This window comes from Diaporthe citri (genome assembly GCF_014595645.1).
Source record: "Diaporthe citri strain NFHF-8-4 chromosome Unknown scaffold_5, whole genome shotgun sequence".
NCBI lineage: Eukaryota > Fungi > Ascomycota > Sordariomycetes > Diaporthales > Diaporthaceae > Diaporthe > Diaporthe citri.
In genome coordinates, this window is record NW_025064850.1 from 2973665 (window position 1) to 2996037 (window position 22373).

Below are 22373 nucleotides of genomic sequence, written 5' to 3' on the forward strand. Positions count from 1 at the left end.
ACCACATTTCTTGACAGTTGTGAGTTTGTTGTGGAGTATATAGACGGGATGTGCCTCTCCCTCGGTCTCAAGGTAGTTTTTCCGTGGGGAGCGCCTTGTGCTGCGTCGTCGTGGACTAACGACCGGATGAGTCACGCCGTCATCAGGACTCGTTCCTAGGGATAGGCGGGCCTTTTTGTAATCGTCGCAGTTATCACACTGCAGTTCATGCCCGCTGTGCTCGAGAATGCAAGAGTAAGTTGACGGTATTAGTGCGAGGAGAAGGTCGAGGTCGGATGAGTATTTGCACCGGAGGCTTCTTGAACCAAGGAAAACACTGGCACGTAGAAGCCCTGTTCCCGCTGCGAAGTAAAGAAGGTTGACGTCCGCAGCGCCGTACGCGCGGTCCGCGGAATCAAGCGTGGTGCAATATCATGTGCATGGAAACAACATTCGCTTTTTCGTACCAACTACAATCTTGACGCTCCATCTAGACTCAATGACTAACGCTTTGGTATCAATAGTGCAACTACTCGTCGCTCCCACACAGACTCCGAAGAAACAGGTGCCCACCCAGCGTGACCAGCCTCCTAGTACGCCGTGGCATTCGGCCCAGTCTCCGTGTCGTACCCAACCGGCGTGGGCTGCGACCGCCCACTGCCCGGCTGCACTCGCGGTATTCCCCTCTTCTCGTCATCCTGTGAGTTGTGCTCGCTACCCGAGTCGACCGCTGCGAGCTGCGGCTGCCTTGCTGCCCGGCGCTTCTGGATCCAGCCATCTGAGTATCGGACCACCGCCAGGGCGACGCCGACGGTGAGGACAGCGATGTCGATGCCGAAACCGCGGCGGTAGAGCGGCTTGTCGTCGGCACGAAATATCTGGGCACCGTAGATGCCTGCAATGTTGGCGCCCATGATGACCCTTTCTGACACGTTAGCATCAGGATTGAGAGGTAAGGCTGTGGCACAGTCAGTGCCGGATAAACTTACATCGCCATGGCGAGAGCTCGCTCCTCCGAGTCCGTGCAGGTCAGAGACATCCAGGCAATGTTCAGCGGATGCGGGAAGGTTCCGAATGTCTGCGTCCACACGACACCAAAGTATCGGACACCTCGAAGGCCACGCAGCTCCGTGAAGATCCTGTTGAAGACGTATCCAAGAAGATGCAGACTCAAGCCGGCCATCACCGTCTCACCACGCTTGTTGCTATTCGTATTGGAAGATCCCGTCAGTATTACACCCAACAACTCACGGCGCCTGTGGCTTGACTTACAAACGATCCGACACGACACTAAAGCTGAAGGACACTGGAATCTGAAGGAAGAGACCAACTGATGCGAGGGCATTGCTGGTGAGAGCAGGGAACCCGAAGCTGCTGACGATAGACGGCGAGTAGGTATCGAAGGCACGCTGCGGGCCGTTGTTGCAAAGCGTGATGAGGAAGTGAACCCAAAGGCGCCAGTTCGAGAACTAATGAACCAGTCAGTCAAGTCAGACCCACTTCGACGAAGAGTCTTGCGGAATGCAGCAAAGGTTGTTATGACATACGGCCTTCTTGAACGCAGGCAGCCCGATGCGCTTCTTCTTCCTACCCTTCGCCGGATCATCAAGCAGGACACGCGTGCGCAGGATGTGGACCTCCCGCTCATTGAATATCCGCACGAGCGGGAGGAAAGTGCTGTGGGGGTTCCTGAACGAGTCCGGGAGAAGGAATCCATAAATGAAACCACAGAACACGGTGAAGGAGCCCATTATGGCGAAGAGCCAGAACCAGCCGGGCTTGCCCCCGACGCCGCGCATGTGCAGGATGCCGTAGGCCAGGAGCTTTGACGAGGCCTGCCCGAACTGGTTTCCGAAGTAGAAGAACATGACTCTCTTCGCGGTCTCCTTCCTCGTGTACCATGTCGACAGCGTCCAGAGGCCACCCGGGATGAACCCGGATTCTGTGACGCCGAGGAGGAAGCGGGTGGCCATGAAGGCACCGTAACCGTGCTGGAAGGCCTGGAAGAGGCTCACGAAGCCGAAGAGGAACAGTTGGAGGGTCAGCCACTTGCCAGGCCCGACTCGGTACAGGATCATGTTGGACGGGATCTCGAAGAGCACGATTCCCAACGACAGCATCTGCTGGCCGACGTTAAATTGGTCCTGGTCAATGCCGACATCCTCCATGAACTTGTCCGTGATCGCATTTGCAATGTTTCCTCTGTCAAGTTGCAAGCAGAAGAACCCAAGGGTGAGGATCGGCATGATGATAAGATCCAGCCTGCGAGCGATGATATCAGCACCTGTTGGAGATATGTGGAGTTGATGTGGATTGGACCCTTACTTTCGCTTGGCTTTACTCTCCTCCTCCTTGGTCCAGTTCACCTCGTAATGGAGGGACTGCTCATCGTCGACCGGATGGATGGGGTCCGGTCCTGGCAGGACTTCCTTCCTGTCAGGTAGCGACATGATTGTTTTCGTGTAACAATATTCAACAAGGCTGTCTAGTTTGTATACAACTTGAAATTGAGAAATACGCAAAGATCACAGGTGTGTGGCCTGTTCTGCAAGCCAGGGTCCTTCTACGAGTCATCGCATCCATCGTCCGCATACATGTACTCTCTTTCCTATATATGAAAACCATGGGCAAACAGCCGATTTCCACATTGCAATTTGTTCATGATGGTGAAATGCTCAAGGCTGAGCACGCAATGAGAAGCTACCCTCAACTGACTCTACGATCTCTGCGATAGGGATCTTGGAAAGTCTTGGAACCGAACGAGTTTAGACTTGGTGTCTTGGTAGAGCTTGATCTGACCCGTAGCCAAGAGGCCATGCCGTGGCGCCAATACTGCTAAAGCCCACGCGAGAACCTTAGCTGCGGGACAGTGTGACACATTACTTTTGGCTCAGCTTCTGAGGTCCTTTTCTCGCCCTCTCGCCCACTCCACCGGAGAAGCAGAAAACGTTAATAATTCGTTAAGCAGAGGCGACATGGGCCCGCCGACCACGGCGCACCGGTCTCGTCCTGCTGCCCGTTGTCGTAAACCTGAGCTCATCCCAGCCGCCGCCACTAGTCAGTTTGCCAAGTGATGGGCCCAACCTTGTGAATCCAGACATTCGGGATCCCCGCCATCAGAGTAGGCGATTCGTCTAGCACGGTGGTCTCGATCAAGATTTATCAAGCCTTTTTTCCCTTTATCCTCGGGGAAGCTTCCTCTGTCAGCCACTGTTAATAGTGTCTGGCCACCAGGTGATGGAGCACAAAACAGCTCATCCCTAATTGTGAGATCTTCTTGCAACCGTGCAGGCAAGAAACGGAGATCAACGAGAATAGGCGATTGCCAATTGAGAAACTTTTTCAAAATTCGGATTTGTCTAGCACAGCTCACGCGACAAACAGTTGAAACTACCCAGGACTTTGCGATCGACGGTCGATTGTACTTGGGTTACAAATGATGATGACGAGTGTTCTGGTGTTGGGCCGTTCACATGAGATCCATGAAACCACACCAGCGATAAGACTACAGCTCAGTCTAACTACTTGCAAGATGCGATTTGCATATAATCGCTTTGCGCCTGAACCACCAGGCTTGCGTATAAAGAAAAGGACTGACTTCGCTTAGCGCCCTGCCCTCGCGTGCTATTGCGCGTTCCTCAAGTGCTACTATCGACCTGAAGAACTTCATTTTGAAGTGAAATGGCCCCCACTGGCAAAATGGTTGGCATTAGGGTTTCGAGCCGGGATGCCTTGTCCGCTCGCTCACCGATATGACATACATTTTCAGCTCAGGTTACCGCCCGCCCGGTACGCAAAATTTGTGGCTGTCCTGCATAAGCACTGATGATCGCGGGTGCTTATGAGGCTGATGAAACACGTGGAATCGGCATGTGATCTGAAAGCCATCTGTACTACATTGCTGTACAGGCTTGAGGCACTCATCTAAATCCTGGCTGGGCCTAGACCAAAGCCCACGACAACCTCCACTGAGTTGTGTTGATCAGTATGTTCATTGCCATTGTAATTACGGCCGATATGCCAGTTGGCCATCAAGGATCCCATCATGGATTGCTGGGACGTCCTCCCCTCCTGCTTTCTGGTGGCGGGCCTGGGACGTCGAGCTGAACAGACATACCCCCACCACGTGGCGTTCTCACTCTATTCGGGCGCTTCAGGTCTCCCGTCTCCTTATGCACCTCAATCCAACCATTCGGCAGCATCCGATGTGCGGCCTGGGCCTGGCATCCGAGGGGCCTAGAACTCCCACGCGGACGGTGCTGCGACCGCTAGCCAAGCCCACGGCTGTTTTGGCGCGATTGTGTCAAAAGCGGCTTGATGGCATCACATTTTAGGTCCCTTGAGATCCCGCCCCGGTGAAGCGCCTTACAGCTCTTCTAGATGGATCTGGGCGTTGGTAAACTGCGGACAACTACACGAAATATGTGGTTGGGCTGCCACGCTAAGCCAGGCGTGTCAGCCGCAAAGTGCACATCGAACATGTGTTGGGGGTCGCAAGTGCCGAGAGGCAGTCATGAGGGAATAAAAAAGATAAAGTCTCCTTCAGCTCCTCTCACATGCTGCTGCGAGGCGCAGGTGGCGGCCGAAAAGGTACCAAAGGTTTGGTCCTCGCGTGCACCATGCTTCGATGCGATTTTGCCACGAGATATCTGAAAAATTCCATCTTGGATTTTGACCGCTCCTCCCGCTACATAAAACCTCGCCACACATGTGTTTATAATCGTCTCGAACCTGAAACTAATGGTAAATTATTGAACATGATTGTGCTGTGCTTCACTTCTTGGTTCACATGATACCCGTCATGTTGGACTCACCCTTCCCAAAGCACGGCAACCATGTCTCCAAAGCCCTCTCGAATAGGGCCGTTCCTGCAAAATAAGGCTCCGTACTTATATAACTGCTGAAGCCGATCGTGGAGAAATTCTGGTGGTAGAAATCACTCGTATTCAGCAGCGCCCGCATGTCACTGACATGGACCATGCCATCGTAAATCAAACCAAAGATGTCGTTATCCTCCGGAGGTTCGTTACAGCCCGGGATGACTTGCGTCGTCTTCCTCCCTGGGGATCCTTGTTCAATGGAGGCAGGTGATAAGGCCCGCCAGGGATCGTATTGACCGCCGGTCATCATTGTGTTGGAAGGCTGCATGAGCCAACCGCCATACTTGTTTGACGCCTCGACGTTCGGGCTGGCTGGGAGCAGGCCGGGGAAGGTGGAGTTACAGTTGGCCTGGAAGTAGTCTATGCTAACAAACTGCGACTGGATGGTGTGCTCATTGTCTGGGTTCCCTCGCTGGTAGTACCCATACTCGGAACAGTACTGATACGTCCAGCTATAGCCCTGTACCGGATCTGGTGGGCTCACTGAGTCGATCTCATCATAGTTGACTTGCACAAGGGCGACAAGAAAGGCATTCCACGCTGTACTAACGTTGTACTCTAGTGCAATGCCTGAAGCGGGAGCAATGGACCGCGCTGTGCCGCCGTTGTCTGTGGTGGAGACGTCCGTCCGATTTTGAGTCTCCAAGACGTCGCAGAATGGTAGCACCGAATTTTGGAATCCGAAGTATTGGTAGAAATTCAAAGGTGTCAACAGAAGTGAGCCGACACTTGCATTGTCAGGTTCCTCCAAATCCTCGGCGCTCACGACTGGATTTAGATTTGACGGGGATGCCCGGATAGCCGTCAACAGCTGTCGCTTCAGAGCAGTCACCTCAGACTGCGTGCCGTTGGCAAGAACACCGTCGACATGTCGTGTGATTGCGGTCAAGTCGGCAGAGCAATTTCTTGTCATGCTTCTCTCCGCCTGTGCGTAGTACGTCCACATGTCCAAAGCTGCTTCGGTGGGCGGACTCGATGCCCACGTCGCGTAGAAAGTCTCAGGGTTTCGAACTCTGAGCTGGGCACCGCGAATCCCGGGGTAGCTGCCACCGAGCCAAACCCATGGCGTTGTGTCTGGGGATAGAGATCCGCTGACGCCTGTGGGGCCCTCGAAGTGATTTGCGAAGTAGACCGTGTCCTCCAGAGCTTGCTCTGTGTTGAGATATTTGTACCCCTCAGGATCAAGAAGCTCTCCTGTGGTGCTGTTGATGGGATATGGGTAGCTGCCTTCTTCCAAGCCGCCGTAGTACCTATGCTCGGCGAGCAAGGCGAGTCCGTTGAATCGACGGGCAAGTGTCATGACAGCTGAGGGCCCTGCGACCTCATTGAGGAAATAAGGCACCAGTGGTTGAGCATTCTGCTCGCCAGAATCAAACCAGAAGACTGGCCCGCCTTCCTGGTAGAAGGTCGCGTTAAACCAGTAGCGATTCTGGAACGTGCGAGTATCCGAACTATTGAAATGGTCGACGGGAGTTGTGATCCATGATGGCGGGTAATCCGAGCCATTGATGCTGGAGACCTGTCGTGCAGTCAACCCTCCAGAACGGGGGAGCTGAGCATGTCGCCGGAAAACCTCATCGGCTCTCGGAGCTGCTGCACCAGCGAATGAGGCGATTTGCAACAATGTCGATAGTGTACTCATCAGCATTGTTACAACAAGGAATGCTTGGAATAATCTTTTCCGTGTTTTATGCATAAGATGCAGGAAGTGTTACTGTCCGCGGCATTTTCAAAACTCGTCCAGGTGGACGGTACCACACCTGACCAAGTCACATCTGCCTCCATTTTCACTTACATCACCATGGCTGATAAGGGCGACCTAGCACTATTACCTTCCCAGCAGGGGCTGGTGCCGAGCTTGAAGTCGGCGAGAATCCATCCCTGCTGTATTGTGTTGCCCCTGAGCGGGGTGCATGCGCTAAGAATATCAGCATGCATCGAGCACTTGGTCGCCCTGCCTGTTAGTATCGGCGGGAAGCAGTCCATGACGACGGTCAAGGAACATCTATCATTGTCCACCTGGGCCATTGTCAGCAAGTTCAGAGGAACCAGTAATCTCGGCAGGGGGAGACTGGACAATTTTGGGACCTTCCGGGTGATGCTTAAGTAAGCAAATGCCACCCGCAGACAGCAGTCGGACTGTTCAATTAAACGTTGGCCAGTGCTCACGCGCTCTGCTGCGGAGGACCAAGGACCTGCCTTGCGTGGGCTCTTTCGCAGCTGTGACGCGACGCGTCGTGCTCGGAAGCCCCACCAACTTTTGACCTTCAAGCAACCTCACCAAGCAATCACGCCCCGATACCTTCCAAGTAGCCGTGGCCTGTTTATCACGTCCGTGAAACAAGTCATCAAGCTCCCAAAATGTCGGATTTCGAGGACGAGATGGACGTTGACGTCCCTGCGCCGTCCAAGGACATCACTCTCTCATCTGACAACACCGCCAAGGGCAAACGAAGTGCAGCCAACCTGCCCGTCGAAGCCGAGGACAGCTTGCCATGGTGAGTGAGACCCCGTGGAGAAACACTTGATATCGCTTGCAGTTCCTCGAGCTATCACTCACGCTCACCCTGCTAGGGTCGAGAAATACCGTCCAGCAACCCTCGCCGACGTCTCTGGCCACCAAGACATCCTCGCTACGATCAACAAGTTCGTCGACTCAAACCGTCTCCCTCACCTCCTCCTGTACGGTCCTCCCGGTACAGGAAAGACCTCGACGATTCTTGCTCTCGCCCGCCGCATCTATGGCGCCGACAACATGCGACAGATGGTTCTTGAACTGAACGCCTCCGACGACCGTGGCATTGACGTCGTACGCGAGCAAATCAAGACCTTTGCATCAACCAAGCAAATATTCACCATGGGAGGCTCGGGCAGAGGAAGCAACAGCCTGGCGGCTTACAAGCTGATCATTCTGGACGAGGCCGATGCCATGACGAATACAGCACAGATGGCTTTGCGTCGCATCATGGAGAAGTACACGGCCAACACTCGATTCTGTATCATCGCCAACTACTCGCACAAGCTGTCACCTGCATTGTTGTCGCGATGTACGAGGTTCAGATTCAGCCCGTTGAAAGAGGCGGACATTAGGGTGCTTGTTGACAAGGTTATCGAGGAGGAGCATGTCAAAATCGACTCTGACGCGACCGAGTCGCTGGTCAGGCTCAGCAGGGGTGATATGCGTAGAGCGCTCAATGTGCTGCAGGCCTGCCACGCATCCAGTAAGATCAATCCTTCCTCCTGTTTCTTTTAAAGCGGGACTGACAAGGCTTCAGGCACCCCGCTGCAGCCACGCGACGCCCCGAAAATAGCAGAGGGGGACATTGTCAGGGAGACCATCACTCTCGAGACCATTTACAACTGTATCGCCGCGCCGCCTCCAGACGCCATCCAGGACATATTGCAAACGTTGCTGAGCACTAGCGATGTGACGTCTTGCCTGTCAACCGTCAACACGTTGAAGGCCGCAAGGGGTCTCGCACTCGCTGACATTATCACGGCCCTGGCGGAAGAGGTCGCCAAACTACAGGTCAAGCCGGAGGTCATGATTACATGGCTGGATGCTCTCTCACAGATCGAGCACAGGATGTCTGGGGGCGGCTCAGAAGCTGTCCAGACCGGCGCTGTTGTCGGCGCCATACGGAACGGTGTTGAGCTCATGGGCTAAGGGCTGAGCAAGGGCAGGGAGTAAAAAAGGAGCTCGGGACACATGTGTGGAATGGGACATGGACGATTGCATGCTATGGAGTTGGGGATATGGAAGCTTCAATGACTACCCAATATATTTGCTTGCTGACTTGGTCTAGATAATTGCTCATGTGAATCAGGCGGCCATTAAAGCCTGCAACTCTTTCGCTGGTCTAACTGCTACTGCTTGCTGCGTCAACTGTCTACACCTTCTGCTTGCTGCCTTTACTCCTCTTTGCCCTTAAGCTTGCCATCAACAAGCGGCCACATCCGCTTCACGCACCACAAGACTTGCTTGTCAGATGTCTCGTGATACCAAGAATGGGCCGGGTTCCTCAAATCCACCTCCTCATTCCGCCGGCACCGCTTGTCCTCGACGTCCAACCTGTACAAATAGTGCAGGGCATGGAAGTCCGATATCTCCTCCCGCGCGGACCCGTCGGTGTTGCGGCCCAGACAGCCCGTCTCGAACAGTTCCAGGACGATGCGCCAGAAGCACTCGCGCTCACAACTGTGGAAGTACGGCTTGCCCTGCAGCTCGGGCCACTGCTCCGTCTTGCCCTTGTCTGGCATATCTTCCGAGGCAGATTCTGCGAGGTCTGTCCCGCGGATGTTGAGGGCGTCCAAGGCGTCTATCATCTCTTTTGCTGTCGTATCCGGGAGGCCTGCGAGCCTCGCGGTGAGGTACGGCGCCGGTTTTCCTCTGGCTCCCTCCATGATGCTGTAGAGGTAGTGAAGCACATCGTTGTGGACGTGGGCGGTATTCTCCAGAGTCTTGCAGATGTCCGCTGGGTAGTTCCAGCAGACTAGATTCCAGAGTGTTCGCTGGTGGTGTTGAAGTTCTTCTTGGTCAGACATTGTGTTCAAGTTGTTCTTTGTGTTTCTCTTCTCTTCTCGTTCCAGTTTCTCGTTTTCTTGCGTTCCGAGGCTCAGGTGTCAATGATCTGAAGTTGCGGTGGTCTCTTTCGTTCGGAGTGTAGATTTCCGATGGACAAGAGCCAACAGAATATCCGAGTCTCGCTTTTATAGGCTTGCAGCGCTCAGAACAGCCTCTTCAGTGACACACGCATCAGCTTTGTCACCCTATATCGACAACTGTTCGCGTTATTCAGTCAGTCGGCCGTGACTCCGAGGCTCGAGCTCCAACGCTCTCCTGCCGGGCAGTCGCTGCCAACACGGCCTTCTGGCTTGATTCCCCACCCACCCCAGCAATTCTGAACACAACATGCGCAAGACATATGCATGTAACAAGAGTTCGCATTGCTTCATCGATGAAATTTTGCCGAGGATGGCTTAGTGAGGTCTTGTTGAAGATGGCCTGTCAAGTATCCGCAGGAATCCTGAGTGGGCGAGGCCTAGGCCTGTAGGATCCACGAGCATTGCGGGCCTCATTGTGGTCATTCACGTCTCGTAATGCCCACTCTATCTCTCTCGAAGCGTTGAATGACGGATTTCGAGGATTTCGAGAGGCCCGGCTGCTGCTTCCGCCGCTGGCTTGCGTGAACATGTCTTGCCACATGCGCCATGCTTCGCATGATATGCGCTGATTCGACAGGCTTTTCTGTATAACATTGTACTTAGCCCATGCTTCGGCTCCCCTCAAGTATGCCTCCCAGGTGTCCATTTCGCTCCCAGCTCCATGTGTAGACATTCTTGGAGGCAGGTTTTTGCGAGCGCGATTGAAGGCAGTTGTCATGATGTCTTCCCACGCAAAGAGATCAATCTTTTCGCGTGTCAAATCACTTGCAAAAGCGCAGAGATTTGTATAGCATGACTTGCAATCGGGCATCGGATCTGGGAAATGATGGTCGAATGTGGGTAGTTGCAAATTGTGACGGCGAGGCCGCCATATGTCTCTTCCTTGCATTTCGGAGTCAAGCTGGTCGAGGAGGCAGACCAGTCTTCGGCGAAGATACTACCGAACAACAAAGTCAGCACTCACTCTCATAACCATGCAGAAGGGGTTCTACTAGTACACACCCTCAAATTTAAAGGTGTTGGCTCGTCCTGGCTATAAGCGAAATTCAGATTGAAAACCAGCTCACGGACCGCCAAGGCTTGACGAATGTTTTGCCCGCGGCCATAGATCGACGCATCGTGCAATATGCGGTCGATGAGCAGCATATAGAAACACGTCATGGCGAGATCACCCGTGTTCTTTCGCATGAATGTCCACGTGCTTCTCACTTCACTCAAAGCCTCAAAACCAGCCTTGAATACCAGTCCATCTGATGCACTTGTGTAAAGCTTAGAAAAAACACGATCGATATTAGTCATGATGTCCGCGGCGGTGACGTTGGTTGTTGACATCAAACCCATGATGGCCACTAGTGGTTCGTCGTCGAAATGAATGTCCATCTCGACGTTGGCTGAAGCGGCAGCATTTTCCATGTTGCAGTATTTCGTACGAGGTATCCAGGGATAATTTTGGTCGAGAGGTTGACGTGAGTGCTTAATCGCGGCGAATACGGTCGTCAAGTTGTATGATCCCAGACAACAAGGTGTCGAAATATCTTGGATGAGAGAACGAGTGCTGCGGAAGACGAGAATCAATGATCCCATTTGTTCCCAAATCAAATGAGGTAATTCTCCCAATTTTACATTTCGACCAATTTTCAAATTTTTGTCAATATTTTTGACACGATTGTTGCCAGCTACGCTAGCGCCATGTGGACATTGATGATGCCTAAAGACGATGATGTCCAGCTGACCCTACGCCTATTACCTATAATGTCAACTCAGAGGATTCTATTTTTGCGACTACAGCATCAAGGGTGAAAGGAATCCTCACGAATTGGGCGATCGACTCTAAGCAAAATTCTGTTCCGTGTCCTCTCCAAACCGACCATCTTGCAAATACTATCTCAACCCACCTGTTAGGGTCTACAAGTAAAGACACTGCCACATGTTTAATAATCATACTTAATTACAGGTCCGATAGGTACCTAGGCAGACATGAACATCAGTTCTTGGGTATTCTCCATTGTAGCTTATAGTCATGTCCACGGGCTGTCCCACATTTTGCGAATAGCATATCTCATACTATATTAAAGTTCAAGTATTCTGCGGAGCCGTTTGATGACTTCTCAAGGGCCTCCCCATTCATAAGTCCTAATACCCAACATGGTCCGATATGGATGTAATGATCACCGACATGTCTAAGTATCACTGGTACGTCGCAACCACTGATGACACAGACATCATCGCCTTCTGCCATCCCTGGTGGGCCCCAACCTAGGTACCCATCAGAAGTCCAAAATGCTACATAATTCAGCACCAGCGATAGCCTGTCTGACGTGAGCTTAGGGAGGTGGACGCGCAGAGTTGAGACGTCAACAAGGTCTTTGGGAAGTTCTCCCGACTCGAGAAGATCAGCTGCTCGATCTCCCGGACCGAAGAACTTCTCAATCAGGTTCGGATGAGATGTCAAGCCAAATTTCTCGACAATGCTTTGAGCAGGCGATCCCATAAGAATAATTCCAAGGATGCAAAGCCTGAGCATATCCTGTGGCAGTGTCAAGTGATCCACATTCCTGCTGGAAATTGGGTCTCTGTCAAGGAAGATCATTCTCGCGAGTGCCTGAAGCACTGGGATTCCTGTGGCGTATTTACCATGTCTCCCACGGTTTGAGACATAGCCGTCGCAGAATGAAGTCCAAGATTCATGATCGACGCCGAGGCGATGAAGAGAGACAGTGCTGTCACACCGTAGCCCCCGAGCCGTCAAAATTCTCCCCACAATCTTGAAATCCTGTTCCCTCCTGTTTTCCAACGGCGTCTCGGTTTGTGAATCGTCGGACTGTTGGAGGCCCAGATGCGGATTGCCATCCGCACACAGCCGGTAACCTCCATGATAGAACTGGCCCCACGTAAACTCCTTAGAAAGGGCATCCCAGTTTGGCACCCATGATGGAACAAACAGTCTGTGCCGGGGGTGCTCGGGAGTGCCAAAAAATGTGCCATGACCAGCCTCACGCAAGACGGACAATCGTTTCTCAGCGTAAATATACTCCTTGGCGAAGTCATAGAACACGTCCTCAATCGAAGCAGAGTAATCTGGCTTGAATTTCCGATCGAGCATGCCCAGCACGCTATAAAGCTTGTCCCGGGGGTCCGTGGCTTGGAGGATACGTGTATGGAGCACAAGCTCGTGCCACATCAGGGGTAGATCCTGCTCCGGTGCTTTCTTCGAGTCGCGCATGAGCTCCATCAAATTGGGCAGTTTGTTTAGGGCCCCCCAGCCAAGGAGTCTGCTCCCCTCCCTGGACGATAAGAAGGACCAGAGGCCATAATCCACTTGCGCTGGGCACGGCAGACCCTCAATGCGGAGAAGCCATTCCCAGACGACCCAGAATGCGATGAGAGGGAGGGTCTGCTGCCCGCAGAGCACCACGACGTTCCGTGACAAGACGAGCTCCTGTGTGATCCACGAGCGACTGAAGTAAGCTCTCGAGAGTATCTCCTTACAGCTGTCCCAAAAGTTGTTGCCGCTGGTGAAGTTACTTCTGTCGGCGCGTTGTGGATTTTTCTGCCAGAGGTTCGTTTGCTCGGGGTCGAGCCACGCGAGTAGATCTTGCTTTCGGATAGAGTCGTTCACTTTGGGAAACATATCTCGCAAGACTCTCATGGCGGTTTCGCTGCCGCTATTATCCGGGCCTAGCCACGAGATGGTTCTTGTCGCGGATCGGTATATGGAGCCCATCATCTGGACTTGGCTGTTCCTCTCAGGAATGTCTTCTTGGTTGATACACACTGCGTCGATCCACAAAGGCAAGTTTGCGAGCTCCCACTGCGGTAAGATGTAGCTTATTTTCCGATATCGAACCAAAAAGTCGAACAAGTTTGCAGTGGCCTTGAAATCGGTGCCATTGACAACTAGTGGGGTCCGGCTCATCTCAAGTCCCCAGACATACGATAGTGCTATGTACTTGAGCGAAGGATCGTCTAGCGACGCAGTCACCAGACTGCATATGACAGGCGCGAAGTCATCATCAAATCCGGAGCAAGATACGTGCAGCAACCTGACCTGCCGAGTCGATGAGTCCAGCGGTGTGTAAAGTGTCTGTTGGGCCATCCTTGTAGACGGGAAATGTCGAGTTCAGCTTCCGCTCGCCCGGGCATAGATTCTTACTGGCGCTGGTATTGAGCAAATGGAACAGGAGTATGTAACGAGAGACCATGACTTGAAGTGATTACGAGAAAACTTCTCTTCTCCGCTTGGAAGATTGAGGTAGAAGTCTTGAACTGTTTTTCGCAGCTGACCTGTGCGCTAGAGTGCGGAGGCAGGATAGTAATTCAGCTCTTCTTGGCAGACTTCATTGGTAGGCCAGGCATCCTAGTGTCCGGAATCCCACGCCACCTACTTTTGAAGCAATTTGGGCCGATTTTGGAGCTTCTCCCATTTGTTGATGATAACTGTGGCGTTGTTTGTCTACCTATACACAGACGGGACGAGAGGCGATTGTGCATTGTTGACTCAATACACTCCCACGCCGGTATGTTTCGCTCACACTTTGGCGTTTCTTGCATGAAAGTTAAGGAGACAATTGATATCTGATAGAAATTGAAGAGGAAGAAACCTCAGTTTCAAATTGTGAGACGTCACATGGTTGAACTTCACATTGGACTTTGCCCCTTGCCCGAGCCCTCAACCACAGCGAATAGCTGCCTCATACTGGGTATTAGGCCGCACAAAAGTGTGGAACGTGGTACCAGGGCCAACCATACCGCATCTTAAATGAAACTAAAAGGCCAGAACATCATTCTTTTCGTGGATAATGGCCCCTGGTAATGGAACATGTAAAAAACCAGTAGCCCCAGCCCATTCGTGTCACTGACAGATCAGCAAATGTTTTTAATGACAGTTTTATGAATGAGTATTGAATTAGCGTGTATTGCCTCGTTCATTCAACTCTGGGAGTGGCTGAGAATGTGGCCATAATATCAGCACATTCTTTTGCCGTCGTGGTTACATCATTACTGTACTGGACTTTGCCCGCCTCTTCTTCAAACCTCCTCCGCCATCTATCCCACTGCGAACGAGTCCAAAACCGCGTGTCTGCCTCCTCACGGCTTTCGGGGTCCGGGAGAAGATGATCATACATATACCTTCCTGCCAATCGTATCCACACGGCCGCGACTTTGAACAGGACTTCGGCCTTGTAGATCGTTGAAGGGGGAGCACAATGGTGGCCGGCATGAGCCTCAATTTTCTCCTCCAGTGCCTCTCGAAGCGCCCAGCTGCCGTATACGCCGAAGTTGCGGACCTCCTGCACCGTCAAGCGCGCCACGTACGCGTTGACGTTAACCCAAGCGCTGATTTCGGGCGCTTCCCACCCAGCACCACACCCAGGGGAATCATTCCAGGTCTCCCGGCCCAGCGGGCCGAGCAAGACCGAATCGGTCCAAAGCTCTCCCCATTCGTAAATCCAGTAACTTTTCAGAGCTATGGTCATGTTCGCCGGCCGTTTTGGATTTGCACGTGCCTTGAGCGTGGCTAGGAGATCGACGAGCTTCTGCTGGGCGCCGCCGTCGCTCCATGAGATCTGCTTGGAGGCGTGGAGAATGGTGTGGTAGAGATCCCAAAGCTCGCCCTCCACGGACGGTGCGTCAGCCGGGTCTGTTACACGAGCCCGAAACTCCTCGATATTCTCCTCGGGCCCCCACATTTCCGTCGCCTTGTCTGAGCTGTGGAATGTGCGTTGATTGCGGGCGACTTCCTCCTCAGAAACAAACAGGCGGCCCCCGTTCGCGGTGCTGTATGCGCGTTCTATGGGCTCGGCTATTTGGCGGACAGTCTCTTGTAATCCTATGGTGCCGTCCATGTATGCATCGACGATTGCCACTGCTCGACCGTCGCCCATGAAATAATGACGGATTCTGGCTATCGCGTCTATTTGTGCCGGCTCATTGTCGGGATTATCTGCCAAGGCCTTCTCAATGGCAAGCCGGGTCCTCGTGGCAATGTAGGACTCTGTAACAGGCAGACTTTCATGGCCCGGCATCGCGGACAATGTGTCTCCAAGTGTCGCAAGTGAGTCAAACGAGTCCATGTTTACATCTTCAAGACGCTCGAGTTCTGACGATTTTAACCGGTGGCTGAAAGGGCATTGGCGCTGGAGCCGCAAGACGGACGGACTGGTTGTTATCGATGACCGATGTTAATTGTAGTGTTGCGTCTCCAGTTCATAAATACTCTGTTCATGTCTCTGCAGAAATTCAGTTGTGTATTTATTCTTGTATCCATTTCTTACCAATGGGGCCAAGTCGAGGCTGTGTCGTAGGAGTAATCCGCGGCGTACCTAATGTGGATTAGTCTGAGGCCAAGCTGCCCGATCCTTTGGTTCCTCCTGCGCCTGGGCCAATCACCTGCAACCACTGCGGGAGATCGTCACTGGCGTCGACCGGAGGCGCATTCAGCGGCTCCCATGATGCCTGCACGTGTTGTCAAGGCCGGCCAGGCACCGCAATGTGCGGAAGCCTACGTATTTGTTCACGATCTTCCAAATGTCATGATAATAATGTGCCTAGGACAGGTCAAGTATTTGGGCCACTGTGTTAAGCACTTCAGACTGCCTGCGGTGAAGTAGCCTTCTTCCAGCGCTACGAAATGAATATGGACCAGAAGCAAATCAACATTTGAAAGTTCCGACAGAAAGTCCTCTTGAAGCGGAAGCTACAGGGGATTGAAACGAAGTCCAAAGGCATAACCAAATTGAGTAAATTTCTTGGTTTGAGAATCCTCGATGGGTGAGTCCGATAAGGTTGGTAATGAATGCGAAAGTCTTCCAGGGTATTCAGTCCCACCCGTCTATACCCCCCGTCTTTTATGTCACGTAACTTGCAGGGTTATCAATACGAAGGCTGGAGTTGAGTGGCCGCCATGGCGTCTATGCATGCAGTGCCGCAAGGAGCTTTCATCCCACCCACCAAGACCGGGGTCGGAATGACAATAAGCTTTCCTACTGCGAAGCGAGGTTCCGGTGCATGGCGAGCAGTCATCTGATCCAATCTAGAACTCATGGCCGCGAATATGGAGTGCGCCTCTTTTCTCCATGATTGGCTGTGCTTGCTTTTTTTACGTACGGCCACGTGCAGGAGGCTGAGTATCCAACCAAGGTTGCGCGGTTTTGAAATACTTGGTGAAATAAACAGTTCAGCATCCGGAGGTCAGCATCCGGTTGGCCAGGCCATGTTGAAACTGATCCTGCTGAATGATTGTGCTCCCGCGGGGCTTACCTGCGAATCAAAATACGTTACCACGTCTTCACCGCCAGTGTGACACGAAAACGTAGAAAATGAATTGCATGGCGCTATCGAGACATGCATAACTTGGTACCACCTCAATGCGGCCCCATGGTTGTTCGTTGTCACGGAACTGCCCGATGCATAAGTAGGACAAGATGTCTGCCACGTTGTGGTGCTCAACTCTCTGTGAGCCGCAGTCATTATTCCACTCGATTGCCATCACCCGAAATTCATCTCTGAGCAAGAATGGGGAATAGTATCTCGACGTGTTTCAGCGCCAAGCTGCGCAGTGTCCGCAAACGACACAGCATTCAGCCAGCCACTGGCGTCTCCGAAGCCATGGCGGAATTTATGCCGGATGAAAAGCAGACACCGCCGTACTTTTGGGGCGAAGAATGGAACCAAGAGAGGCGATTCAAGCAGCATGCGAAACACTGTGGATATGAAGAAGCACGCATACTTATCGATTGCGGCACTCAGAGGGATATCGAACGCAACATTGACAAGGGCTTGAAAGCGGTCACCACGGCGTATAACCTTTTGTACGACAAGAATTCCGAGGCAGAGTCCAAACAAATTTGTTCAGGCTCCGACGCCTCCTTTCAACAACGACTCGAGAATCTCAACATCGTCGGGATCTGTCTCTCTGATGACCTTATGGCTTGGAAAAGGGAACACCACGGCCTTGGACGCATCCCCTCAGACAGTCACCGCGGTCGGCGGCGCGCCTCGAACGAGGTCATCCAGCTCCTTGGTGCGGAGGACTGGCCCGCACCGCTCCTGACCACGGATTTGCTCTTTGGAGCGGGCCTGATGAACATGCTCATAGGTGCATATGATGCCCGCGTCCTGTACAGCAACTACTGCGTCGATACAGACTCCTTGTACGAACCCAAATCTGAGAGATCATCACCCGAGTTTGACAGACCATCTTCACTGTTCGCCGCGTTCCCAAGACCTCAAAAGGTTCCACTTGGTGTTGAGCGTCGCAAAGCTGTCGAGTCGGGACTGGCTTACATCCACGGCAAGGCTGACTTGGAGGCTCGGTATGCTTCACGCTTGACCGACAAAACGGCAAAGATGGACCGCGAGACAGCTCATGTGGTCTACTTCTGCGAGGCCAACCGGGCTGGGATGGCGGCCGAGGCCAGTAAGCAGCTTCCGGATACACTTCTAACCCTCTTAAGAAAAACAATTTGCTACATGTAGCCTATGCCTCAAAGGTATTATCAGGCTGCAGGTTTCGAAACAAGCCATGGCCATAGTGTGGCCTGGTCTTCCCTATATCCAAATGAAACTTCTTCCTCTGTACTTGGAAAGCTGACTCCTTGCTGAAGTGGGAAGATGTTTCGACGCAGCGGCCATCTATGACGACATGGTGTTCAGCAGTGCGGCGACCGACATCATTAACATCCGGTCGGACATGAGCAATAGTGAGATTGTCAATTCATGCCTCAACGCGGCTGACATCACGAATGCCGGTGTGGTGACGGAAGACGCGCTGAGAAGGGTTTATGATGCATATGCTGCCGTGAGTGGGCGGTGTCTGACCGAGCGTTGGGCCGAGCCAGGCGGAGGGATAAACGGAATGCTGTACGTGTGGCACATACTCAATGACCGAAGTCGCTTCTTGCGAAAGGCGGTGTTGGGATGGAGCAAAATACGCAGGCAAGAAACCAAACGAGGGCAGCACGAGGCTGACTTTGACGAGGCGTTCGACGTGGATTATCATACAACAGGATATAGCCGTTGCTTGAAAGTTGCTTGCAATGGCGCCGAGGTGTGTGATGGCGTTGAAAGGTTGCTGGAAACGGCGGGAACACGCAACAAGGAACTACTCCGCAAGCTCTGGATGTGTCTCGCTGGTTGGCCCTTGAATTACGCCAAAGGTGGCGTCGTGGATGCGGATCGAGAGGAGAGCATCGTTCAGTCCCTGGCTACGTCACTGGCTCAGGTATACCACGATGGTCTTGTCCTCGAGGAGCAATGGCTAATTGCACATGCTCACCATCACGCATGGCAGATCAACTATTTGATGGAAGCGGCTATGTTCGGAGGTCTACTGGACGACGACCGACTGATGGGGAGTGTTGAGTAATTAAAGCATACCAGCCGGAGGCTTCTGAATATTACACCCTGAGTGACTTCTTCGATTCCATTTAGACCCAAAGTGTCTGTCTTCCTAATCGTCTACTGTGATCGATTCTTCCAAAGAATTTACATATCTTGTTGAAGGAGTGTGTGGAAGGGAACCTTTCTAACATACAAATACAGGAAGCGCAGGTCATTTGATACACGGCAAGATCCCAACTGCCACCTTCAGTGTTCTGGCCACCTGATGCCCCAAATACCTGTCCGTTCACATAGAACCTTTGAAAGTACGTGATTATATACGCGAATATATGCCCCAGAGAACAACTCGGACCACTAGGCCGTGTTCCTATAAACCGTGATGACGCCGTTGGCGCCGCAGATCTGCTTGTCGTTGCCAGGACACGGAACATCGCAAGTCATGGGGCAGTCCATGTCGTAGGCATTCTTCACCCCTGCGGTGATTTGGCGGCCGCAGAAGCACCGGTTGCCATCCTCCACACCACCGTACTTGTAATTGCCGTTGGTGGCGCAATAGCTCGTGCACATGTCCATCGTCATGCCGTTCTTGACCCAGAGAACATCCGGAAGCACTCGACCCATCGCCGGTTCCATGTAGCATGTATCGAAGGCCCATGTCCCGACCTTGGATGGCGGCTTGGGGGCTGTGATCCTCGTGTTGTTGAAAATCGAAAGAGAAAGGCTTCCTCCGCAGGTTTGCAGGTTGTTTCCCGGACACTTCATGTTGCATTTGGCCTGGTTAGGATAGAACGTGGAGCCCTCAAGTAGAGTTTTACCACAGTAGCAATCCTTTCCATACTCCAATCCCAAAAGAGGCATGTTCTTCGTGCCACAATACTCTATACATTTCTCGATGGTCATGCCTCCTACATCACCCAAATATCCACTTTGAAGTGCATGTCCAGTTTTCCCTTCAGCAGCGCAACCGACTAGAGTTATGTTAGCCAACCTTGTCCAGCTTCGCCTTATCTCTAGGAAGAATGGAGCATGAAGGGCGTAATAAGACCTGCTTACGGTATTCATAGCCTCGGTACGTATAGCCTGGTTGCATCGTCCCATTAAAAGCAGCAACAGCTGCTGTGGATCGACCCAAAAGAGTAGTAAAAGCAGGCATTTTGGGCAATGGATGGGATGGTCTAGGTAGACGCAGAGCTCAGGGAATTCGGACAACTAAGGTTTCTGAGCTATGTGTGTAGTGGGTTAAAGAGAGACAGAATCTTTGGAGTGTGGTTGTTATTCAAGTAAATGAATAACTATGTTGCTTTGGATTGGCTACTCCTTGAAGATGCCGAGTTCGCTCTGCCGGTACTCGCGAGATCCAGCCTGGCTCCCAGGGAGCAGGGTTACGATTTTTGTAGTATCACCGTGACATGTCACAAAGCCTGAGACGGGAAGATGCCATGACACGGGTGTGATCGGTTTGCCCGAGAAGCAAAGAAATCCGTCGCCTGTGCTGCGGGTTAGCGGCGCGGCGCGAGGCAAGAGACAGACTGTTCCTGTGGAGGTTGGCTGCTTCATCAATATCGAGATGACTAAACTTTCAACTGTGACCTCAAAATGGCCACCCAAGCACTTCGTAGCCCGCGTGTGAAAGTAACTCCTTTGAGCACTTCCGTCGCACGAACAAAGTAGGCGGGACAACTGCAGATGCCGGCCGTGGGCCAGATCGGGCACAAAAGAAGTCTCGCCGTACATCAATGAAATCAAGGCGTCCCCGAGCCGTGAACACAGCCTTACTTCTCAAACCACTTTCAATTGGTGCCTTGTACAGCACTCCTGTCAGAGGGAAAGCCGAGATCGCGGTCCACCGGAAGATCGGGGAAAGTTGATCATTACCGCAAGCTCAGCTTCTCAAAGCCTGCTTAACAGCTGGTGTTGTTTCCGGGAATGCGTGTGAGGTGACAGCCGGTTGATTCACGGCAATATCCTTCTTGGGATTTCTACACGGGTATCCATAGAAATGAAGAGACAGCACAAGGGCTTGAGTTAGAATTATACGTTGATAGCTTGCAACCAATTACGATTATATTGCCTCTATCATTTGACAGGAACCAGCACCCTTGTTTTGAACCCCGTCTCATCGTGTCAGACTTGGAGATGGCATAAAAAGAAAATCGAAATGTCGAACACGAAGATCCACAGAATCTGACCTATTCCCTTGGGTATGCCGACGCCACTGATGACACCACACCGGGTGTCTTCGGGGTCCTTGGTCTGGGTGTCATGGGTCGTGAGAAATTGTTGGTTGCTGGAGTCTGAGGACTCGGTTGGTAGAGGGGAGTGGTAGGGATAGAAATCTGCAGTGGCGAGTACAGTTTCTGTGGATCACCAGCCTGCTGTTGTGTCTGCCCTTGAGCTTGAGGCTGTTTCTGTTTCTTGAGCTGCATTTCCTTGTGGGCGGCTATCCGCCTCTCGACTCTCCTTCTCCTCCTCCCCCTGTCTCTGAAAGCCACGATGCCGTAGATCAACAGCATAAGCAATGCTACAACAAGAAATGCCGCGAGAGCTCCCGGGGGAGACGGGCTATATTTGTTGGCCAGCTGCAAACCTATACCGCCTTGTACGACGGCAAGGGCCATCAGGAATCGGCCATACCACGCATGGATATTCCATACGAGCAAGACCTCTCTATGGCTGATGGCCAAGCGTGCGTGAATAAAGCCAATGAAAGGCTGGAGAACTGTCAGGCCGATCAAGGCTGTACCCAGTTGAGGGTGTGCAGTGTCCCAGTTCTGTAATGCTCGGTTAGACGTGTCCGGATTTCAGCTGCCCATCAAATGTGTGGCCTTACAATCCCAGTCTGAGTTGCCAGATAGCATCCCAGCCCGAACCCAACGGCAATCATAGCCACCCCTATCAGTTGAAAGCATATATGGACATTTGACTGTCCACGTCCATGTGGTCCAATATGTGTCGCAATCGCGCCAAGTGGGAACACGACCAGATATGCCCCGGCCATCAAACAGGCGTGAGCTGTTTGCATGGCCCCGCTCAAGATCGACGCTGGTAGGCTTGGGACATTGTCTGAGGATGATTCTGAGCCACCTGTATTTCCTGTGCTTTGGCTGTTGTCTACGGCCTGTGCGTGTTGTGGTCCCTTGGGATCGCCCGATGAGGGAGGTGCTATTTCGACATCGACGGCCCCATGCCAGTTTTGATTGGCGAGCCCTATATGAAATGGTGAGCATACTTTGAACCTCAATATATAAAACGTGCAAGCCAGTGATCTTACCAAGACCCACTACGAGTGTTATGGCATACGCAGTTGATATTCGCATATTGTCGTTTGGGGTTGACAGTGTTTGGGTGCTCGTTGCCACTGTTCCCTCACGAACATGTAGGTATATGAGTCCAGATCTTCGCTGGTTCCGAGAGGGGAACCCTTAGCTGGAATCTCCAGTGAAAGAAAGTAATAAATGGCAGAGACGCCTCGACTACCCTAAACTGCAAACAAAGAATTCTTGGCTG

General features: G+C 52.4%; 9 protein-coding genes across 9 annotated transcripts; 2 read left to right on the plus strand and 7 right to left on the minus strand.

Annotated features, from left to right (window-relative positions):
• Nucleotides 1–569: 569 nt before the first annotated feature.
• INS49_011424 (uncharacterized protein) lies at nucleotides 570–2429 on the minus strand (the record flags this gene model as incomplete). The annotated part of the gene is made up of 5 exons (XM_043172141.1): nucleotides 570–900; nucleotides 969–1184; nucleotides 1252–1448; nucleotides 1527–2263; nucleotides 2321–2429. The coding sequence occupies 5 exons, from the start codon at nucleotides 2427–2429 to the stop codon at nucleotides 570–572; spliced, it is 1590 nt and encodes a 529-aa protein (XP_043023886.1).
• A 2335-nt stretch (nucleotides 2430–4764) lies between these two features.
• Nucleotides 4765–6887, minus strand: INS49_011425 (uncharacterized protein; the record flags this gene model as incomplete). The annotated part of the gene is made up of 2 exons (XM_043172142.1): nucleotides 4765–6370; nucleotides 6655–6887. The coding sequence occupies 2 exons, from the start codon at nucleotides 6885–6887 to the stop codon at nucleotides 4765–4767; spliced, it is 1839 nt and encodes a 612-aa protein (XP_043023887.1).
• A 333-nt stretch (nucleotides 6888–7220) lies between these two features.
• INS49_011426 (uncharacterized protein) lies at nucleotides 7221–8526 on the plus strand (the record flags this gene model as incomplete). The annotated part of the gene is made up of 3 exons (XM_043172143.1): nucleotides 7221–7357; nucleotides 7434–8080; nucleotides 8135–8526. The coding sequence occupies 3 exons, from the start codon at nucleotides 7221–7223 to the stop codon at nucleotides 8524–8526; spliced, it is 1176 nt and encodes a 391-aa protein (XP_043023888.1).
• A 245-nt stretch (nucleotides 8527–8771) lies between these two features.
• On the minus strand, nucleotides 8772–10937 carry INS49_011427 (uncharacterized protein; the record flags this gene model as incomplete). Its single annotated transcript, XM_043172144.1, has 2 exons — nucleotides 8772–9460; nucleotides 10784–10937. The coding sequence occupies 2 exons, from the start codon at nucleotides 10935–10937 to the stop codon at nucleotides 8772–8774; spliced, it is 843 nt and encodes a 280-aa protein (XP_043023889.1).
• Nucleotides 10938–11746: 809 nt separating this feature from the next.
• INS49_011428 (uncharacterized protein) lies at nucleotides 11747–13620 on the minus strand (the record flags this gene model as incomplete). Its single annotated transcript, XM_043172145.1, has 2 exons — nucleotides 11747–11753; nucleotides 11843–13620. The coding sequence occupies 2 exons, from the start codon at nucleotides 13618–13620 to the stop codon at nucleotides 11747–11749; spliced, it is 1785 nt and encodes a 594-aa protein (XP_043023890.1).
• Nucleotides 13621–14449: 829 nt separating this feature from the next.
• INS49_011429 (uncharacterized protein) lies at nucleotides 14450–15598 on the minus strand (the record flags this gene model as incomplete). Its single annotated transcript, XM_043172146.1, has 2 exons — nucleotides 14450–14457; nucleotides 14527–15598. The coding sequence occupies 2 exons, from the start codon at nucleotides 15596–15598 to the stop codon at nucleotides 14450–14452; spliced, it is 1080 nt and encodes a 359-aa protein (XP_043023891.1).
• A 1441-nt stretch (nucleotides 15599–17039) lies between these two features.
• On the plus strand, nucleotides 17040–18891 carry INS49_011430 (uncharacterized protein; the record flags this gene model as incomplete). Its single annotated transcript, XM_043172147.1, has 3 exons — nucleotides 17040–17943; nucleotides 18152–18324; nucleotides 18484–18891. 3 exons carry the CDS (start codon nucleotides 17040–17042, stop codon nucleotides 18889–18891), a joined length of 1485 nt encoding a protein of 494 aa, XP_043023892.1.
• Nucleotides 18892–19220: 329 nt separating this feature from the next.
• On the minus strand, nucleotides 19221–20019 carry INS49_011431 (uncharacterized protein; the record flags this gene model as incomplete). The annotated part of the gene is made up of 2 exons (XM_043172148.1): nucleotides 19221–19834; nucleotides 19920–20019. The coding sequence occupies 2 exons, from the start codon at nucleotides 20017–20019 to the stop codon at nucleotides 19221–19223; spliced, it is 714 nt and encodes a 237-aa protein (XP_043023893.1).
• A 1036-nt stretch (nucleotides 20020–21055) lies between these two features.
• On the minus strand, nucleotides 21056–22183 carry INS49_011432 (uncharacterized protein; the record flags this gene model as incomplete). The annotated part of the gene is made up of 3 exons (XM_043172149.1): nucleotides 21056–21637; nucleotides 21697–22073; nucleotides 22138–22183. 3 exons carry the CDS (start codon nucleotides 22181–22183, stop codon nucleotides 21056–21058), a joined length of 1005 nt encoding a protein of 334 aa, XP_043023894.1.
• Nucleotides 22184–22373: the final 190 nt, after the last annotated feature.